Source organism: Danaus plexippus, chromosome Z, assembly GCF_018135715.1.
Source record: "Danaus plexippus chromosome Z, MEX_DaPlex, whole genome shotgun sequence".
NCBI classification, from domain to species: Eukaryota; Metazoa; Arthropoda; class Insecta; order Lepidoptera; family Nymphalidae; genus Danaus; species Danaus plexippus.
In genome coordinates this window covers 3688634-3710392 of record NC_083559.1, presented here as the reverse complement: position 1 = coordinate 3710392, position 21759 = coordinate 3688634, and the positions used below count along the sequence as shown (strand labels likewise).

The following is a 21759-nucleotide window of genomic DNA, read 5'->3' as shown; positions in this document are numbered from 1 at the left end:
GTCTCCAGGACATTATATGCAAACCGGATGGATGCAAACCGGATTCCCAGCCCCTCGTCAGTCAGGCGAGGTCGGAGCGCCACTGGGTTATTTTAGTGGGTATACCGGGAACCATTTCCCGGGGAGTCCCACATACCCCTCTCCGTCCCCCGACGGAAGGGGATGCGTAAGGCATTTTTTCCCAGTGCGCCAACAAAAAAAAAAGGACATTATATCAATCAGAAAGCTGCGGAACTCCAACGCGATCTCATGGTGATGTGTAAGGAGCGGCTTTCTCAGCCGAGGGCGGGCTCGCTGCTGGCGCAGCGGTAAAACCCCTCTTTGTGTAGTGGCTGGAGAGATGCCACGACTTCTCACCTTTCGGCTGACGCAGGTGCCTACCGGACGCGAAAGTTTCGGGAGGTACCTATTTTGGATTCAAAGGGACGAAACGCCCGAGTATCGTCATAGCGACGACCAACTAGAGGACACAGTGGAGCATATGGTGGCGGGCTGCCCGGCTTGGGCTGAACATCGCCGTCTCTTCAGGGTAGTTATTCGCGGCAGCGACCTCTTGCGCCGGATTTAGTTCAGGCCATTGTGCGGTGTGAAAGGTACTGGGAAACTGTCTCCTCTTTCTGCGAAGCAATCATACAAGCTAAGGAGGACGATCCTCTTCACGCCGCAGCCGCCGCAGGAGACGCTCCGATCGTAGCTCGCCGCCCGGTCAGAACTAGACCCTAGTGTACGGCGCGTAGCATAACGCGCGCGTTTCTAAGAGCCATCAGACCACTAGTGGCGTAACTACACTGTTCGAGGCTCGTGGCAAAATTCATCGGATGCCCCCCCCCCCCAGTTTTAAAAAAGGCGAACGTTTAATAATAGTATTATTCATTTTATAATGCTTATTTATACACTTTGATTTGGTAGACTTTAATCACTGGAGGAGGCCTTTACCTTTAGTTCTTACAGAATAACCACAATATCCAATAATTTTAGTATATAATACACACACACACACATATATATAAACTATTACTACTAATAAAATTATTAATACTAACAATAAAAACTTTGTAAACCAATATTTTCTCTCAGAAATAAAAGGAATTTACATATGAACAGTCATCCCCTCTTTTTACCCATTTTCCCCCATTTTTTGCGATAAAACGTAGCCTATGTTGTTCCTCAGGGTCTATCTCTGCACTAAATTTCATCACAATCGGTTCAGTGGTTTAGGCGTGAAAGCGTAACAGACAGACAGACAGACAGGGTTACTTTCGCATTTATAATATTAGTATGGATGTGTTCATATTAATGTTGGGAATTTTCATCTGACCAGGGGCCCCTTCCGGCTGGGGGCCCGTGGCATTTTGCTCACTTGCCACCCTGTAGTTACGCCACTGCAGACAACCATAGATGGGGCCCTAGAGCTGATGTCGAGCCGGTTTGCGGTTGCAAGCGCAATGATGTACCACGCTCTGGCTCGGAGCAGGAGAAGGTATGGGAGTTTTGAGTTAGTAGGAGTCTGATATTCCCTCTTGCCCTACCCAGAATAAGAGAAGTCGTTTGATGATTTTCCCTTAAAAAAAAAAAACAAAAAAGAAAGTAAATGATATCAATGCGATCAACGGCCTCTAATGTCCTTAAATGTGTAAATCATAAACTACAAGATTTTGAGAAAGCTTTCGATAGAGTCGATCACTTTATTCTCATGTTAAAAGTACAAGGACTTCGGACTTACGCTGTTCTTCTACGATACATAAAGTCATATGTCACAATAAGCAGTCAAGCTGTTGTTGTAGCAGCTTTTTCGGTTATTATCTGGGGTTTCTCAAGGTTAAACCTTTTATTATAAATCAATTGCTATATAACGCATATACATGTGTGATATTTTTACTTATTTCGTACATTCGCGGTAACTATTATTCGCTGATGAAAAAAAAATTTTGATATAATTAGTACTATCAAAACACTATTGTGATTTAATACAAAAAAAGTTAAATAATCTGCCATACTATTACAAGTGCAACAGAATAACTGTTAAAATGAGTAAGTGCCAACATATAACCTTTTGTCGGAAAATTAAGAAAATTTAATAAAGTTTTAAACTTTATTATAATAATATTAAGATCTGAGAATTTAATGAGACAAAAAATATACAAAGGGATATGAAATTGATACAATAACTTTCAAAGCATACAATCAACTAGGATATGTTGGAAGAACATTCTTTCCGATATGTAAATTGTCTAAAAGTTGTCTATATTTCTTACGTACAAAATCCCGTATAATAGGGTAGTAGTATCTGGTCTCTTTGGCAGTCGAAATAACTTATAAATTGATAAATTATTTTCAACATGTTCACGGTCTAACTTATAACAACGATTTTTAAATAACAATCTTATGGTTCATATCTTTAACTTTACTTACAACCGTTCACTAACCGTTCACTAAATACAATATAGTTATATTAATCGCAAATGTCATGTTAAATAAACAAAAGATAACTAAAGCAACGAAATTGTCTGCTTTCTTCCTGTAAATATTTTTTTATATTCAATGCCAAGGGGAACGCGAGATGGCGCTAGACAGCTGTTACATCGCGCTAGAGAAATTTATTTCGGAGCTTTAAGTGCATTGAGTTTCATAAGTTAGAACAGTTATTACAACCTTCCTACTCATAAAAATTTTTGAATAACTCACTATGGTCATCCCTTAGTGAGTTATAATAAAAATAGGTTAATAAGAATATATTGTTCGAGAATGTTCTATAATGTCATTTAGTACAGAGATAATTGAAATCGAGGTATAATTGTCATTGTCTGCACAGGTTCTGTTTTTAGTACCACGTTAGCTAGCCTCGTAGATTTAAACACTACATTAAACATGGTGCATAAGAGGTTATCACTGGGTATAGAATATCATCCGCGCAACTACTTTTGTTCACGTTAAGACTACCCTGAGTACTTTGTTACTGGCCATTAGATATATGGACTTCTGTCATAGAAAAACCGCAGTCCTAAAAAAAAGTATGCTAGGTGGTGTTTTTGCTGTCACGACTTTAATCAAAACGAGACATAATACTTCCATATCGTATCAGCTTTAAACTAGACCGCTACAAAGCTGCAATGCTTCATCTTATTCTGAATATAAATAAATATATTTTTGTAAAACCAGCTTGTAAAATCGTAGAGTCAAATAATATCGTCTACGCAATTCCAAATGGCTTGTTGATTGCTGAATCAGATTAGAAATCATTTACATAATAAGCTCTTGACTTACGTGTCGAAACCTAAAATAATAACATAATAATATATGTTATTGTTATATATTACCAGTTTCAAGAATATTAGTAAATCATTACTCAAAGCTAAAACAAATAAAACTATGGTTTTGGTTTTGGGTTTCGCATTTACTACGTCATTTATTATTCTACATTTTACCCGAAGTATCTATTAATAAAATCTATTAATATATCAGGCATTGAGTGTGAACACCAACACAAAAAAGTGTTTGTAAGTAGTAAAAAATACTGATTATTTTTTCATCTACCGCCTACGATTTCTTAATTACCTTGCATGCTATTCAGGATTCACGCAGAATGTGCTGACTGTTGAGGTCTAGTCTTGTGGTCATGCGCATCGGATGTTATATCTTTGACCCGGAGATCCCAGCTGTTACATAATTGCCAGCCAACTTCTTTATTAAAATTTCGATATATCCCTGTCTCCCTGATTTCAATAAGATGTATTAAAACCACAGACACTTGAAAGATAGCCTGCTAAATCACCATTGGAAGTATGTTATTGACAGAATAAACAACCTCTTGCAGAAGGATTCCATTAAAACAATATAAATAAACCATATAAAAAGTAAGCCAATTATTAGGAGCAATTAAAAGCATAATTCCTTTTCAACTTGACTGTGACCGTAGCCTGTCATACATTGGATAAACGAAGGAAATCAAGAGGATATACATATTTTCTAGAACAGACAACTTTACAGCCTACGAGTTAAGCCATTACAATTTATATCCGGCTTGATTAACCACAGATCCTAATTCGTGAAGTCAGTGAAGTAACGAACTATAATATGCTAATAGCTTTTTATTATAATCAAATAACACACGAAATACAATTTTGGTGGGGTTTCGGTACGTTAGTTTGAGCTTTCCGTGGGTTAGTAAATTATTTGATTTTGAAAAATTATTTTTTCTCGAAACAATTTACAATAACCTTACCAAAAAGGCGAATTTCTCAAGACTGAAAGATTAAACCCCCTAAGAAAGTTGAGCAAGTATATATCGGCGTAGAAGACAATATTTGTCGCCAAATCTTTCCTTCTACGCCGTAGCACTAGTTAATAATTGAGTGATAAAATTGTAACTTTTTCTTGTTTCAGGTAGGTGAAATAGTCCTCGTCTTGCACTGACCTCTAATATGTGGGGGGGGGGGGTGTTACAAAAGTTAAATGTCAAAAATACTCTTATTATACATATATTGTAGACATAAAAAGCTATTTCCCTAATTCTTAAAAAAGTAATTTATAATCTTATTGTTTGTAGCTTTGTCAAAATAAATTTAAAAAAAGTTACAGTTTTGAATATCGAATAATTCTAAGCATTTATCAATAATAATTAATTTAAAACCTAATTTTAAAAGATTTTTCGGTGGTGAGAAATTACTCAAAATATCAAACAAGGAACAGTAGCAAAAATAAGTACCTAAAATGGTATTATCACTTTATGCAATTAAAAATCAATAATAATAATATTTACAATTTATTTTTTTACATCACCTAACTGTATATACATAAATTACGTGTATATAACATACGTATCTCATTGTATTATTTGTATAATCTTAATGAGAGCTGCACCATACAGTGAACCTCTCTTCAAAAATTACCGCATCCATAGTCGGGCTACGGGTTTTACTGGTATTGAGTATGAGCGTGCGAGGAGGGAGGTCTCGGTACCCTATATATGATGGACTTTAACATTCGTTAGCGTGATCTAGAATTTTCGAGAGCCATCTAGCTTACCAGCTGATAACTACATGTTTCTTGAAAATTAAAACGTCTGCCTTGAATCTATTTAAATTATAAGAATAAAAATCAATTATATAAAACCATCAGAAAATAAAAACAAAAATAAAAGTGTTTTTTTATTGTATATGTGTAATTTTATAAAATTTTGTGACGCCTACGTAAAAATATTGAAGGGCTAACAAAAAGTTAAGGCTTATAACATAGAATTTAAAAAAATTGATGTCTAATTATTCTTTGTTATGTATATCCCTACCAAGTAAACTTGACACTGTTCAGGAAAAAATATAGTTTTTACGATGTAAGGTCCATTTAATGATAACAAATTATCCTAGAGGGCGCCGGACTAGGAGAGAACGTTCTCAATATTTACATGTACAAAAATCATTTTACTACCGCGAGATGTATCTAAGAATATATAAGCTTTAGCAATAAAATTAGATTCATACTTTAAACTTTTGTCGTAATATAGAACCACGGTTAGCTATAGTGTCTGAGGAATTTCTTAATGTATTTGATCTGGTTTTAGATAAGACAGCAACAAGTGACATACCTCTGACATAAGGTATTTGTTTTATAAAATGCTCATTACTCAATAAAATATTTTTACTTAACATGATATTGTTTTATTTAAATCGATAGAGTTTTTAATATTTGATTGTGCTTATTTTTATTACAATTGACAAATCTTGCTTGAACATCACAAAACATCGCAATAAAGAACCTATGTGGTATTTACAAAATCTGAACTACCCGGATTAGTTAACCGATCTTCAAAAAATGATAACACTTGTCCTTCCTCAGACAAGCTCTAAGTCAAATACAGATTCAAAACTTAGATTTTTAAGGAAATTAATACTTTTAACTTTATTTTATCAAAACTATAAACTAGTAATTCAATAATAACATTTAATTTATCCCTTATTTAAATCTTTCTCGTACCCTATTTTTAGTGAATTGAGTCACCATATTGTTCGTGATATTGTAAGCTCTGTATTGCAACCTTGAAATACGCTTTTACAATTCTGCACATCTGTCGTACGATAAAATATTAACCAGAGCATATTTTTTTTTTAACAAATACTTTGTTTTAAATAACGAGATTGCGAGATAAAAAAAACAATATCATTGAAATTCGCATTTAAAATTTTTGGCTAACCGTTTCAATAAAACCAAATGGACATAGCGAATTGAAAATTTAATTCATTAAATGTTAAAAATACTATCGCTCAGCATATAGCAAATCGCTTTAGCTTCTTATAAAATATTTTTTCTTAATATGTGTCAGGTTCGTGGTTTTAAAACTAATATTTCAATGAAACGAAGGGATTATTTTATATACTTTCTAATAATTAAACTACGGACCAAGTTAAAATGACATTTATTTAAAAAGACGTTACAAAATATAGTAAAAACAATGTAAATGTAAATTATACAAGAGTATAACAGTTATAGGTACGATACGCTGAATATTGCACTTAATACGATGCTGCTTCTAAAGACTAAATACAGTTTTACCTGAATTCTAATCGTAGAGAATTGACTAATGAGCTATTCCACATAGATATGACGACTAGAATCTAAGAAGATCGGTAGGTTTGCATTTAGTGCCATATTGTACCTAAATAAGTTACCAAATTATTACAAGTTGTACATTTAAATAACAGAGAAATATTTAGAAAAATTATAATAGAAGACTTTTAACATATCATTTTAAAAGGGATATAGAGTAGAGGGACAACAAATTATGAGTTTAGAACTCAACACTTAAAATTAAAGGACTTTTAATAGGTCTTATAGACATCCCGTCAGACCTTAGTTGGGAGGCTGCACACCTATCAGAACATCTGTTAGGATATGGTCCACCATGACCTCTTCCCACACCCTGATGTTGAGGGTGTCGTTATAGAACAAGTTGATACGATGAGGTATCTCCTTATTGTCTTTCGGGTCCAAGTCCTGCGAAATAATCAGATAACGCAATATCAATCGATGTAATAAATTTTGTATAAATGAATTCCATTACTCTGAATATTTACCATATCGAGGACAGACGAGTCTTCTAGGGCCTGGAGAACCCTGAAGTTTCCAGATGGCGTTTTAACAACAATGTTGAAAACTCGAAGTTTACCCGTCGCAGGCATCTTCAACAGTGGGTTAGTTGATACTGAGATACGCAGAACCTGAAACATTAAAATGAACAATGAATTAATCGACTTTATACAATTTATAGTTCTTATAAATATTATAATAGGCCAGAAACTATACCAAATGGAATGGCTTTAAAATAAAAGTTGCCAAAAAAATTATGATTATTTACCTGTTCAGGACACCGTCACTCGACGGAGTCCAGATAGATTGTGAGCTTGTCGGCGCAGTGCAACGACTTAAATCAATAATTGCATCAGGCATGCGCTGATCAATAAAGCTCGTCTGGTGCAAGATGCGGTTCCGCGCCTGTCATTTAACGACCTATGAAATATCCAGCCACCCCTTTTTATGTACACACCCTTATATATACATATATACACTTGAATATTTTTATTACTGACTAAAAAAAAGTTGAAAACAAAACACTTTTAATATTTCACTTTATTATACAGTTTATAAGTAGACCCCAAATCATTTCTCTGATTACCAAAATCTGCCAATTAAATTATTTTTTGGCTTTCGTTGCCCAGAAATTTTCGAGAAAAAAAAAATATATATATTTTGTCTTGAATAGACATTGCTGCTATTCATAATATCGAATTTATCCGTTTTGACTTTAAAATTATTGTATATTACTGTATTCCTAAAAAAATTTTATGGATTATATTATGTAGTGCAAATGGCAGCGCCATCTATTCAGTCTGAGCCTCGAAATTTGATACAAATTTATATTTGATAGAGCCTGGCTGGTCAAATAACTACAGCTCAAACATGGGCTGGCTCGACGGGGCAAGTACCATCCTCTCACAGATGATCGGCGTGAAGTAGTCATTAATGACTGCGTTTCGTCTGATGAATGAGAAAGCCGTTTGCCCTTTCCCTTTTCCCAACCTTTCCTGCCATTTCCTTATTCCCACCCTTTCCTGCCATTTCCTTATTCCCACCCCTTCCTTTTCATCAACAACTAAGTTTGGCAACGCATCCGCAACACCTTTGTTGCGGATGTCCAAGGGCGACGGTGACTACTGCCCATCAAGTAGGCCCAACTTGTACATAAAAAATAAACAACAAAATGCTATTTTGTTGCTGAATTTTTTACAGAACGACATAGATTTTGTAAAAAAATAAATCTATACGTAATTCGGACGTATACATTACTGCAAATTTTCATAAGTATTCCTTGAGTATTTTTTGAGTGAATAATCAACAAGTTTTCATTCATCTTTAAATCTTCACAAACTTTTGCACTAATCATTTTCCTATGAGTATAGCGAGACGAAGATATATAATTTATAATTAATTATCAATCATAATAGAAAAGACCTATGATTTAAATTAAACGTTTCCTTTCAACATAAATTTTAATTTGACGCTCTCGTATTATTTTATAATATTGGTATAAATTAAGCACTATAAGTTATGATACCTTTACCTACTGAAAAAATGTAAAGTTATCATTTATTTCTATTTGGCACTGGAATGAATGTAGAATGTGGAAAAAAAAAATTCTCAAGAGAGTTTGATAATTTTGATACCAAGGATAAGTTTGTTTCACAGAATGTTTCAAAACGTTAACATATATTTTATGACATTTCCATAATGAGTTAAGCACGAAAAAAGTTAAGAGGAACAAAATATTTATCTTTTATTATTTCTCCATTACATACATTACGATTAGAAATTGTCTTGATAAATAGAAGTACAAGGAAACGTTGGTGAAACAAACATTTTCCTATCATCTTCCTTTCTCCCAGACAGGCTTAGTATTCAATAGGAAAACAGATTAATATACAGATGTGGGGTTAAGATAAATAGGCACTTTAATATAAATATATAGTGACATAAATTAGACATAAAATTATTTAAAAAAACATTAATGTGGTTTACACATTAATAAAACTATGCGTTTTTCCACAATACGTAGACTTTTTTTGCTTCAGAGTTCTGGATAATCAGTCTTATGACATGAATTGAAAATTTGAATAAAATTTCGAGTTGTCTAATAATGCTAAGATTCGGTTTATGAAAATTCCTTTTCAGCCAGCTCAGTAATGCAAGTCTATGCGTAAAATGAAGAGAATAGTTGTGATAGTGCACGGTATGTTATAAGGCACACATGGTGAACAAAAAGAAATCGGAAAAACTGTAATATGTTGTCGACTAAAACAAATGTTATAAACTAATGGATTAATTATGACAATATCTCAAATATATTCCTCAGATATTTTAATATTCAGTTGACTTTACCTCAACTCATACGTGCAAAGGAACGATCTATGTGAGACAGATGAAACATTAAAAAAAATTAAAACTTACCTGTTTTACTTTATATTTAATATTTTGAAGACCAATACTTTAAATACTGGCACGGAAATAATATTTTTAGTAATTTTAATGTACAAACAAATTATATATTATAAATGGTAGGAACTGAAAAACTATCAAGTTTAAAAGTGAATTTTAAAACCAGGTTTCCACAGCTAATGGACTTAAGGTTGGTTCATGGTTGGTTGTTTTATATATGGCCTTCATCCGCGCAAAAACGTGAACAATATATTCTGCCAGTGTCGTGTAGAATGGAGGAGACACGATCCGGGATTAGCTTATAATAGTTTAGATAAATATTTTTCATTATGGTAACAATTATATGACAGTCGTTTTCTCAATCCGGAATAAGATTAAACAACGCAACATTTATTTCAACTTTATCTACTATTATAAAATCTTTTTATTTCACTCATATAATCGGGCGAGTTAGTGGAAAATAAATGCCATTTTGACAGTGAATTACAGAGTGTAACTCACCTGTCCTTTTATCACAATCAATTGATATGATAATACAAAATCTCAGACTGCTAAAGCATAAATAATAAGCAAATGTTAGGAATAATTTTCGGAAAGATCTGAGTTGCTTCAGAAAATATTATTATTGTAAGTAAGGTCATGGTTCTTTGTATATCGGACAGGACGGTGGAGAATTGATCGACACATATATATTTTTTTTTATGTATTTCACTTTAATTCCTTCTTAACAGCCTCATTTCTTATCATACAAGATGGCTTCCCTTTTCTATTCTTATTACTCTCCTCAAAATATTTGTTAACAATACAAAAAAGAACAGTGTATGAAGTCGCCAGGCCGAATAATAGACTAGAATACACAAACATTTTGAAACTTTGAAAGGATTACAGAGATCTATTACTAATATAACCAGTTTGAGATGACTACGAGAAGAGACTAGGCTAAGAGTCATGAAACTATCAAACTATCCTCATAAGTTCCCACTCTATCGGGACTTACGAGACGTTGATCTAACTACCTTACCATATATTCTAAGAATTATGAACCAAACTGACAACTTCTGCCCTAAAAGATTACTTCAAATCATAACATCAGAAACTAGAAATCAAAGTATCTAATAACTCTTATACTTACTTACTCTTAACTAACAGCGATCATCACTAAATCCGTTGGATACCACACGAGGCGGATCCGAGGACCGTGGTACTATAACTAGTTTAATATTAATATATTATTAAAGATCCATTAACGATATAGAAATTACTAAAAAAGGAAAATTCCTAATACTACAATAACAAACTCTTGACTAACTATACTTAGCAGGATAGATGGCACCGAAATTTACGCTAGCTTAGACTATAAGAATCAACAAGGTGAAGATCTAAAATAATATAACACAATGAGAGACATAGTGTAAATAATTAAACATTGAGTGAAATGTGAATTGTAGGAAAGTGGAAAACGGCCTAGCGCTGATGTAAATAACTGAAGATAAACACAGGAGTCGTAGGGTAACTTAATATAGTTTAAATTAAAAATAATGTGTTAGTGAAAAGTGGGTATGAAATGTGAAATATGAACACGAAATAAACAGTGGAAGACATTAATTATGATTTAAAAGAAGCTTCCTCAAAAATGTGCTATTGAAATGAAGACAATATTCCAATCTGGTACACACATTTCGAAGATCAGCAAAATTATAATACAGGTCAGTTTAAAATAGTAAACATCAGCGTGGAGAATTCCGTGACTTTTTCATAGATGTTAAAATTTCCGTCCATTGTCTTGAAGCCATCGAGTACGTCGTTCCATCTGGAAATTATATAAGTGTCAGTTTTGTATTATTTTGTAGCTAGTAATATCTTTATTGAATGAAAACAATTTTAATAACGTCGCTTTTCATTTTGGTTTGTGCCTAAAAAGAAACGCTATTTTGTAACAGTATGGACCTTTGTTCACGCGAGACATGCCACGCCTAAGTTAATAGTATTAATTTACTCACCGTAATTCCTTAACTTTCATGCAATCGGTGTGGTGATTGCAGATTAATTCGGTTGTGCAAAACCTTCGTCGTAAACAATTCTTTCGAGCCGATTCGGATATCCTGAAAGAATAATTCAACTATCGTTATAATTTTAAATTTATAAAAGATAATAATAAACAACATTTTTATACTGTTTAAAGTATTATCAAAAAGAATTTAATAACAACTTAATAACAATTTAAAGTCACCTACCATTTTAGGAGGCTTCATTACTTATATCTGCTATGACACGTCTGTACCAGAAGACGGTCAGGAGCGAAAGGAAAGAGCCAGGGCCAGCGAAGGTTCAAGAAACATAAATGCGCATGTGTCAGGTCATAAGATCGATAAGGCATTTTCCAGCTCATTTGGACGGCGCAGGCGTAGAGGACATCCGCCCAAAGCCAGGGCCGCAGGTGGAAACAGGGATGGACTTTAAAATTTCATTCGTATCTATATTTTCTATTACACTTGCGATAAATTAAGTATTCTTATAAAAGCATATTTTTGATCGTTTTTTGATCGATTTTTGATCATAAAATCTAGTTCCAAGATAAGTTTAAGTTACATATATAGAGTTTTCACTCGACCTTGCTTGTATTTACATTAAATCAAGACTATGATTGATTTAGTATGATAATTCATATTCTATAAAAGAAATTGTGAGTTACAATAATCGTGACTGTATTTCCTGAGCCTGTATTAAAAGCTAATACCGAATAAAACAGACAATATGTCTTTTCATAAATAGATATTAAAAAAGTTTTTTTGTAGTCTGGGAGCGCAACAGGACTCTACAAAGGTGTGACGCACTAATTTCAGGAGCTCTCAACCAGTTTGAGAAAGAACTCCAATTTAAACGAAAATATATATATTTACACATATAAATATCAGCTTTTCAAAACTCTTAGCGGCCGAAGATTTTTTTTTCTCTAGGCGTTTATCAATCTTCAGACATATAAGTCGTGTAAATGAAAAAGAGACTACAAGTTACAAAATTTATTTAATTTCTTAACTAAATGCCAATCATTTATTTATTTAAATATACCTGTATTCTGATTGTATTCACAGCTTTATAAGTTATTTTTTTGGTTAAGATGTTATGATTCTATAAATCAATTGTTTATTACTATGTATACAGACAATGTCCCAGACTGATCCTTCAAAAATGATTGCGAGTCAGTAATCATTCTTATAAATAGTGTTAATATATTTTTTAATAATATAATAATTTATACTGATTAATATATAACGAAATATGATAATCTTTTCGTATGTGCTATTTTTTAATCTTTGATATTTATCAAGTTGTTGTTATTTTACTTTTACTAATGAAACAAATATATAACATTTAAATTTAACTAATATTTTTCGGAGAAACTAGGCGTGACTTATTTATTTATTTATGTACCAAGAGTTACAAAATTAGTTACAAAAGAGAAGTGATGTACAAAGGATAACTTATCTCTAAAAAGAGATCTCTACCAGAAACTCTATTTTTTGTAAAGAACTACATACTCCCGACGTTTCGGTTACTTTTCAGCAACTTGTTGCGCGTTGTTTATCCGAAAAATATTAGTTTCATTTAAATGAATAAAAATCGCGAAAATCTTAGATCTCATCACATATATATCATTTGCTTTTAAGAATATAGGTCTCTCCTAATAGATTCCTTTAAAATGATTCTATTCCAAATATCTTTATTAGAAAAAATATTTTGGTTATCTTTCTTGCTTATTATCTCATGAAGGTAATGAATCATTTGATTTATATCATAAAAATTAATAAATAATATTTCTAAAATTAAAGCACTCATGCTATTTCCTATTATTTGAAAGTCTAGATAAAATATGCCGAGACGTTTCAGAGCTTAACCGGAACAAGAATATTAAAAAAAATATATTGTAGTAAATATGCAATAAGCAAAATGAGGTTCTTTTATTACATTGAATTAATAGAAACAACAAAAACCCAAAAAATATCGCTGCAATTAATTGCTCGTACACGAAAAATAGACGTAGTCTCTAGATAAAGTTAATTAGGTGTGTCTGCGTCTGTGCTTAACTACTGTGTTGCGGTTGGCATTACTATTGCACTGAATGTATGGACATTCGTATGTTCTTGGTATCTAGGTAAGACAGTATGCGTGTGAGCATACATACAAATGTCCACCTATGATAATTGAGTTGGAGATCATACGCTTATGTGTGAAGTAATATGTATCTCAAACTCTCACACAGTTCATCAACTTTGTGTGAGGACATGTCCCTGTGCAAGGAAATATGTCTGTGTGAGATTGTGTTTTTGTGAGAGGAGATACGTTGATGTATGAGGACCTATGTTTACATGTGAGGCCATTTGTCTGTGTGTGTTTAGGTGTGAAGGCGTATAGCTGATAGAATAACAAATGCTTATACGTTGTATAAGATGTTGAATAATAAAATCACAAAGTTATTTAGAAAAACATCGTTTTATTTATCGGTTAAAGGTACATATATGTATATACTTTTATATACATATATATATTTATATATGTACATACATATTTTAGCGTATGAGCTTCACATGTATTAATCTGTACGAGCATCTATTTAGATGTGACAGTCGTGTTTGGTTATGCCTAAGCGACGACGGTTAAAAAAAAAGTGTTAAAAAAAACTCATTCAGCAGTAAATAACTCACTTTAATTTCTTAAGTTACTCATGATAGGGTAATAAAACAAAGAGTACAATTGAATTTTTCTTTATTTACGCATGGTGTCAGTGTATGTCGATCTTTAGGTGTTTATGGGTACCACACAACCAATACAATTTGCGCAAATATCTATATTCTAATATATTCGGGTGGTATAATCAAGTATCGCGGGTTTTGCTTTACCCGCATCTAATATGGACACATTATCAAACACTAGCATGAGATAATTACTTCAACAGTTTGTTATTCGGTGACAATTTTGATAATTATATATTAAGTAATTCATCAATTTAGATATATTAAAGAAGTATACTAACATTTTTAGTGCGGGTAGAAGACGAATGTTAAAAAAATTAAATTACATAGCATACTGCACAGGCAATGCCTATTGTACGTAGAAGCACATTGTGCGGTGTTGGAGATATATTGGAACGTATCAGTATAATAGCTAGTATTGTAATACAAATAATTATTGTGAGAAGTGTCCTTTTATAAGTCTAACATTGAGATCGATAAATACTATAAGGTTACACAATTCATTACATCAATAAATACGGAAAGAATACGATTGCTAAATAACTAAAACTAACGCTAACTTAAAATTAGTTAGACCATAATTTCAAATACAATGAACCTAGCATTACATGCCACAAATATAACAACTAAATGTTAAAAATAATCATAACTATCGAGATATAAACATAGTCTAAATATAAACAGCCACTCTGAGACCAAGGTGTGTTATTGGACATATATTTATAATTCAAAACAATCCTAAAAAACACTTCAAATATAGTTGAATACTAAGGCAAGATATTTAAGTACACAGCTTACAAAAAGTACGTAGTGGAATTATGTCAAGTGAGATTTAGATAGCGGTATTTTAGCTCATAGTGAAGTCGACGTTTCGGACTGTCACAGTAAAGAAATTAGATCGGTTCGAAGAAGTATATAGATTTTTTTTGATTGAGCCCCTGAATAAGTAGCAAAAGTGTATCAAAGTCAAGTGAAAGAGCTAAAATAGAACCGTAACAGTTTTTCTTAGACTACACTATGAAAACGTCATTTATCTAAACGCTAATTTCAACATTAATATTTCTAGACACAAAGTTAGTTTTTCGCGAGTTTTATTCATTCAAATGAAACTAGTTTTAGTCGGAAACACTACGCGGTTTTTATTGTTTAAAAACTACATAATCGCGACGTTTTGGTTGCTTGCAAAGAAACCGAAGCATCGAGATTAAATAATAAACGCCGCGTAATATATTCGACTAATACTAGTTTCATTTAGACAAAGTTAGTTTTCTAGATTTAGTTTTCAAGTTCAGTACAATCAGATTAGACAGTGTCAACCAGTTTCCATTTTGATATGACCTTACTATAATTTTTTTTTTCAGGTCTTCTGTTTATTTATTTAGCAAAACTCAGTACTATTGAAAAAACTCAGTATTATTTAAGAGATAGCTTAAACAATACCGGATTTTTCCATCCATTGAAAGATTTTAGTAGAATCCGATTTTTTTTTTTATATCTCATACAAGTTGCAATTAGATTTGAATGATGATTTTTTTTTCCTTTTTTAACATTTACATCGAAGTGGAAACTCTCCATTTAATAAGTGCAATACGTTAAGATTAATATTAAATTACAATATATTACTATAAAATTTAGGAGCATGCTTTATTATAATATCAATATTATAAGACCTCAACACCCACGAATATATTTCTGGGTTGTTTGAGATTAGTACGAGATATTAAGATAGAAATGTTAAATTATAATTTTATATAATTAATATTTATATAATACAAACTACTCAATATACGGAATACTGCCATAACTACAAAGAGTTTAAATACGAAAAACTACAACTGCTGTCGTTTACTTCAAGATTATTATTATTATTATTAATTTCAAATTTAAATCCCACTCATTTAGAAGCGGCGTAAAATACGAATACAATTCATCTAGACATAGAAGAAACATTGAAACGTATATGCGGTATAATATTTAAGATAAAATTTTAATAACATCAAATCTAAAAAAAATTTAAGACAGTTAGATTAATAAGAACAATATGTGCATAAAATACTCTACCGAACGAAGCCGACACAGAAACCTTATCCAATACATGATGGTTTATTATTTAATAATATAAAAATTCACAATAACTACAATGAGAACAGTCGATCGCAGTCGCATTACGCTATAATAGTTAATACTAATTACTATTCCTGGGTTACTTTGACGTTTTATATGCAAGCTATACGACTATAAGACATACATCTGTAAGACACGAATGCCTGAACAGATTGCGAGTCAACTAATATAATATAATTGTATTCACACATAATGTTGATTTATATGTTTGTATTAAAATTAAAATCACGTGTTCATTTATAAATACTAAGTTTACAGGCGGTGTTTAAAGTTTAAATGTTATTTTGTTTTACCTAAAATCTTATTACACAATAGGACCGTCTGAATCGAAGTACGTGAGGCTTTTCAAAGGTACGATTGAGTAAACGGAATTAGTGCACACGCGCGTGTCACCACCTAATACTATTCTTACATGTTACCGATATATTAGGTCAAAAACAAAATGGCTGAACTCACACCAACTCCACGTCGATTAGATGTGATAAATAACGAAATGAGGTCGGATGTTACGATGAGATTGGGACGTTTGATTGATGTGGATCATGAATGGGATAAAGTATGAATACACGAACGATCATTGTATAGTACCAGCGGCGTTGGTGTGTTTTCATCTCAATATGTCATCTGTCAGCAAAAGGCACGATGTGTTGAGCGGAGATGGCAACAAAATACTCATCATATATACGGTTAAACGAACATGCTAATATACATTCCGTTAAAATCGTGTTAAAAAACGAAACTAAATCCTTAACTAACATCGACCATCACTGGGTCCAAGATACGATTACGCGACATCATTGGCCCGTGGAATTACAGCTTAGAATAATTATAATAAATCCATTAACACAATACCATATTAAATAGATTAAAATCCACCGAGACATATACGGACAAAAAATATAGACAGACGTTCTAAACACTACAGACGCTATAATCACTATAAGAAAATCTATTTGAAATTTTTAAAAATGACATAGGATACATGAAAATACAATAAGTGTGACATTAAAATACATTTTAAATGAAGCGTGACCTAATGAATTATCAAAGCAAACGCTACACAGTATATAGATTACGTGATTATACGAAGATTATATAAGATTGAAAGAAAGAAAGACAATTATAATTAAGCAATATCTAAGTACAGAACAGGTCATTCTGGACCGCTGTTCTGTCTAGCTAAATCTACTCGAATCTGCCTCCATTAGTTTCTTCAATATCATTCTTACATAACATTATACCTATATTACATTCTACACTAACCCTAACATAGATGATAGATGACAAATAAAATAATAAAAATTCAAATAGATAAAATTACAAGAGAGAAAACTTGAGAAGAAACTAGGCAATAAATAACCCAAAAAAAAAAACTAATAACAAAAGGTTTACAAACAAATTACGAAAAGAGATAATCTAAACTGATATTACAAAATTTAAAAAATTATAGGTGTAACGTAACAAAAATAACTTATATCGAATTAAGATCGTTGTATAACAAACTCATGAACATCCTTTAATAGCTGTAATAATTCCAATTAGTATCAAGACTGGAAGCCGTCTTGATCAATAAGAATGTTCGTGAACGATATACTTTTTTTATTTATTTTTTTTTTATATTTTTTTTTTACAAATATATATACTCTTTTCGGAATAAAAATACAATTTCGAATATGACTTATTGCTAATGCCCGTCACCTGCACCGTCGTATCGGCCAGTACGGCTGGTAAATTACTTTAATTCTAACTGTCAACATTGTGCTGAGTACTTAAAACGAAACATAAACACGATCCGTGAGGACGTGAACATAATAAAAAAACCGCGAGAACCGCGTTACGATAACCTTAACATAAGATCTTACGATACAGATCGAATCAGGACTGAACCCCAACTCGTCTATACGAGATCTACATTAAAATGATGCACCACACCCAAATTAACGTTGAATCGCAAAACATATGGAATCTTTTAAAGAAATGCATACATTTTAAAATAAAGAAGCACCTACATTTTTTTTTTTTATAGTTTTTATTTATATGAAACTTTCAAAAACGTCGGGTGTGATACACCATGTTTGCATCACAGCATAACGACTGGAGCAAACCTCATTTCCCTCATATCAAATCATTGGGAAGTTGATAAATAGAATGACATATAAATTATTTAAGTGGAATATGAAAATTTTAAATATAACATACAATTAAAATGGTCATACGTAATTATGAAATATTAAAAAATATATATTCAAAAATTATTTTTACCAAATTCTATGGTGTTATTTAGAATCGAGAAGTGATATTAGTAAGAAATTTAAATTAATCTAAGAAAAGTAAAATCAACAATCATATTCTATATAACAGGCAAATCTTCTCCCCCAAAGCCTAGACTGAGAGACGGTGTATTATTTTGAAAACAATAAAACTTAATTAAATACTCATCCAATTAAATAGATCATACAATAAAATAATATTTTCATTTTCCACTTAAACACAAACTTATCATCTAACACGTAACTAATATTTACAGCTACTCGTCTTTCAAAAATTATTTTCTTTGACTTATTTCCGCTCCTCGCTTATTCATAATAAAGTTTAGTGCCTACTAAAATCTAACTATCTAGCGTGTACTAAGCTACATAGAAAAAATTATACACTAACAAGCATCTATATCTAAACGCAAATATTTAGATATATTAAAAAAAAAATACACCGCACCGGAGAGCAAAGCTACAGCAAGGTTACAGTAAAATAGTTATAGATTAGAAGGAAATACGCGTGTTATACTAACGCGACAACACTATCGACTCACCCGGCACGGTGCAATTTTCCGTCGCAAATGATCGATATTATCTACGGTAGATAATATCGACCACTGGCGACAAGGTGGGTGCGTCACAGGAACCCCTGGAGCACCGTTTATCATCCCTCATATACAATCACTGGGATAGTTACTTAAATAATACACCCCACGTGATGCGCCTTAAATAAATCTATTTGAGCTTTTAATTATTAAACTACACAATCTGCGGGTATTGTATCATCATTTAACGAGAGCATTATATCCATTTTATACCTACATGTACCTTATTCCCTATTTCTGTATGATTTCGTTAAGGCCTTCGCTTACATACTAATAAATCTTTTCTATTACTAAATCTAATGAATTTTAGAATTAATTCATAAACGGTTGACTACACGATCGACTGGCTGACAATGATAATTCGGTTAAACGATATTCGAATAATTGAAACGTCGTAAATTAATCTAAATAAAATCCATAATAATTAAAATGATATAAAGGCGAGTTTAGACATGTGAAAAACAACTCGAGTCCAAATTAATAATAATAATAATTCCATCATGTATGGTTGCGATACTAATCAAAATTGTCCGAAGCCCTAAGATAAAATCGACTCATCTGATCACATTAAAGCTGCCCGGGACAGTCACTTCCGTTATACTTTAACATTACATAGAACTACCCTACATACGGGGTTTAACTGTTTTTTAACCATCATTCCTTTACACAAACCAGACTGCATCGACGGGAAGACATACTGATTACGAACGTGTGGTTATGAATTAATTTATTAATTGTAGGCACATGGCGTTATTGTTTACAGTAATTAATTGAGCTTTACTTCGGTTACAGTCGAACGCTACGATTACAAATTCCGCTGTATGGTTTTCGTATAAAAAAAATATCAATAAACTATTCAATTTTATAAATAATATCGAAAAGCATTCACAAACCAATTACATCGAAGATAAAATGTATCTTTAATTTTTTTTTTTAATACGGTTCGTGTATAGATTGTTGCGGATATTATTGTTATTGAATTACACCTAAAACATACTTACGCTAGACTTAACACTACCATAACATCGATATTATTAGAGGCACATAAATAGACAAAACGGTAGACACCGCGGAAAAAGGGCAGCAAGTAGACATTACCGCAAAGACAAGAATGCACAAATTATATGTAAACATCAACAACACATAAATATATACATATTTACAGATATATAATTGAAATTAAATCGCTACGCGTAACTAAACACTAAAAATTAAATACTTAGAACATAATATGAAAATAATGTATAATTGGGCTAAAAATTGGACTAGAAGGGACCAGACATCTCACTGCACCCACGAAGCTGGAACCCACAGCGGCTCGGACTGCACCCGCCACGCCGCCCGCAGCAGCTGAGTCAGGGCCGTTGCCAGATCAGCGTTGACAATCTCCTCATCAAACATATATCCGTACAAAAAGTTAATCCGATTCGACGACCGTATAATATCCGCAAACTCCTCCTCCTATACCATAACAATGATTTTTAATCGCTATTTGTATGAAATAAAACTATTTATATGTAAACTGAAAATTTCAAAATACCCACCGTAAATGCCCTAGAGCTTTCTTTGTCAAACGTCGAACGAGCACTCGCCGCAGTTCTTGTTTCGATTAGCCTTTCGAGCAGGGGTGGCTTGATAAATACAATATAAGGTCGCAACCGCGGCGTACGCAACATCTTCAAGGCCTGCCAGTGGGGGCTCAAAACACAGACACGCCCTAAAACAAAATTAAAAAAATCTTGTAAAAAAGTTTCAAGTTGTAAATGTAAATTCAAAAAATAATAATTCCAAATTTTAAAAGAGCAGTTATATATTTAACCGTATTACTCTTTTTAAATTAGATGTCAAGAAAAATTAAAATATTTTCATTTGCCTGCGCATACGCACGATTGACCTGCGCAAGCGCAATGTCCATGCGCAGACGCATTGCGTATGCGCATAAAAGACTGGCCCTTTCCAAATAAGTTTCCAAAAAATTCGCACCGTTAAGATTACAAAATTCTCAATAGGGTTAAACATATATCCGTAATTACTCATAAATTAACGAAAGCAATAATTCATAAAGAAAAATAAAAATAAAAAACAATGTCCATACGTTCTCTTTCAGAATAAAATACTTTTTAAAATATTTAATTCGCATTGGTTATGTTTTATTTATTTAAAATAGCCAATAGTTGCTTCTAAATATGCCAGTAAGGTTTACATTGCTTTACGAAAACAATTTGGCGCATATAAATATAAGCACATGTTAAAAGTATTGAAATGACTGAAGTTGACTGTGAGAGAAATATATCGCGCATGTGCCTTAAAAAATTGTAAAGGCATGTGTCATTACTGCTATAAATTACACTTGCGCATTACGAAAATTTTCATCGCGCATGCGAATTTGTGAATTAAATGACGTATGCGCATTCAAACACGCATGCGTATTATTGCATCTAATCACGCATGCGCAGTATTGCGTTCGATCAAGCATGCGCATTATCACATTCAACTAGTACTGCATCCGATCACACATGTTTATTATAATTGCTTTTCAAC

The 21759-nt window shown here is 32.4% G+C and overlaps 1 protein-coding gene and 1 long non-coding RNA gene across 4 annotated transcripts in view; both read right to left on the bottom strand.

Annotated features, from left to right (window-relative positions):
* Positions 1-6393: 6393 nt before the first annotated feature.
* Positions 6394-11856, bottom strand: LOC116777525 (uncharacterized). Of its 2 annotated transcripts, XR_004354051.2 has the most exons (6): positions 11718-11856; positions 11484-11585; positions 9496-11293; positions 7349-7485; positions 7068-7211; positions 6394-6987 (listed from the first exon to the last, which is right to left on the bottom strand). It is a non-coding gene; the product is annotated as an uncharacterized LOC116777525 (long non-coding RNA). The 2 variants fall into 2 exon arrangements; XR_009753427.1 differs by having other exon boundaries at positions 7349-11293.
* A 2374-nt stretch (positions 11857-14230) lies between these two features.
* Positions 14231-21759, bottom strand: part of LOC116777470 (MAGUK p55 subfamily member 7) — a 41675-nt gene continuing 34146 nt past the window's right edge. For both annotated transcript variants that reach the window (XM_061525986.1, XM_061525987.1), the window contains 2 exons: positions 20763-20935; positions 14231-20679 (listed from right to left, as the gene is read on the bottom strand). In XM_061525986.1, the coding sequence (XP_061381970.1) occupies positions 20503-20679; positions 20763-20935 (350 nt within the window). In that variant the 3' untranslated portion in view covers positions 14231-20502. The remainder of the gene's footprint in view (positions 20680-20762; positions 20936-21759) is intronic.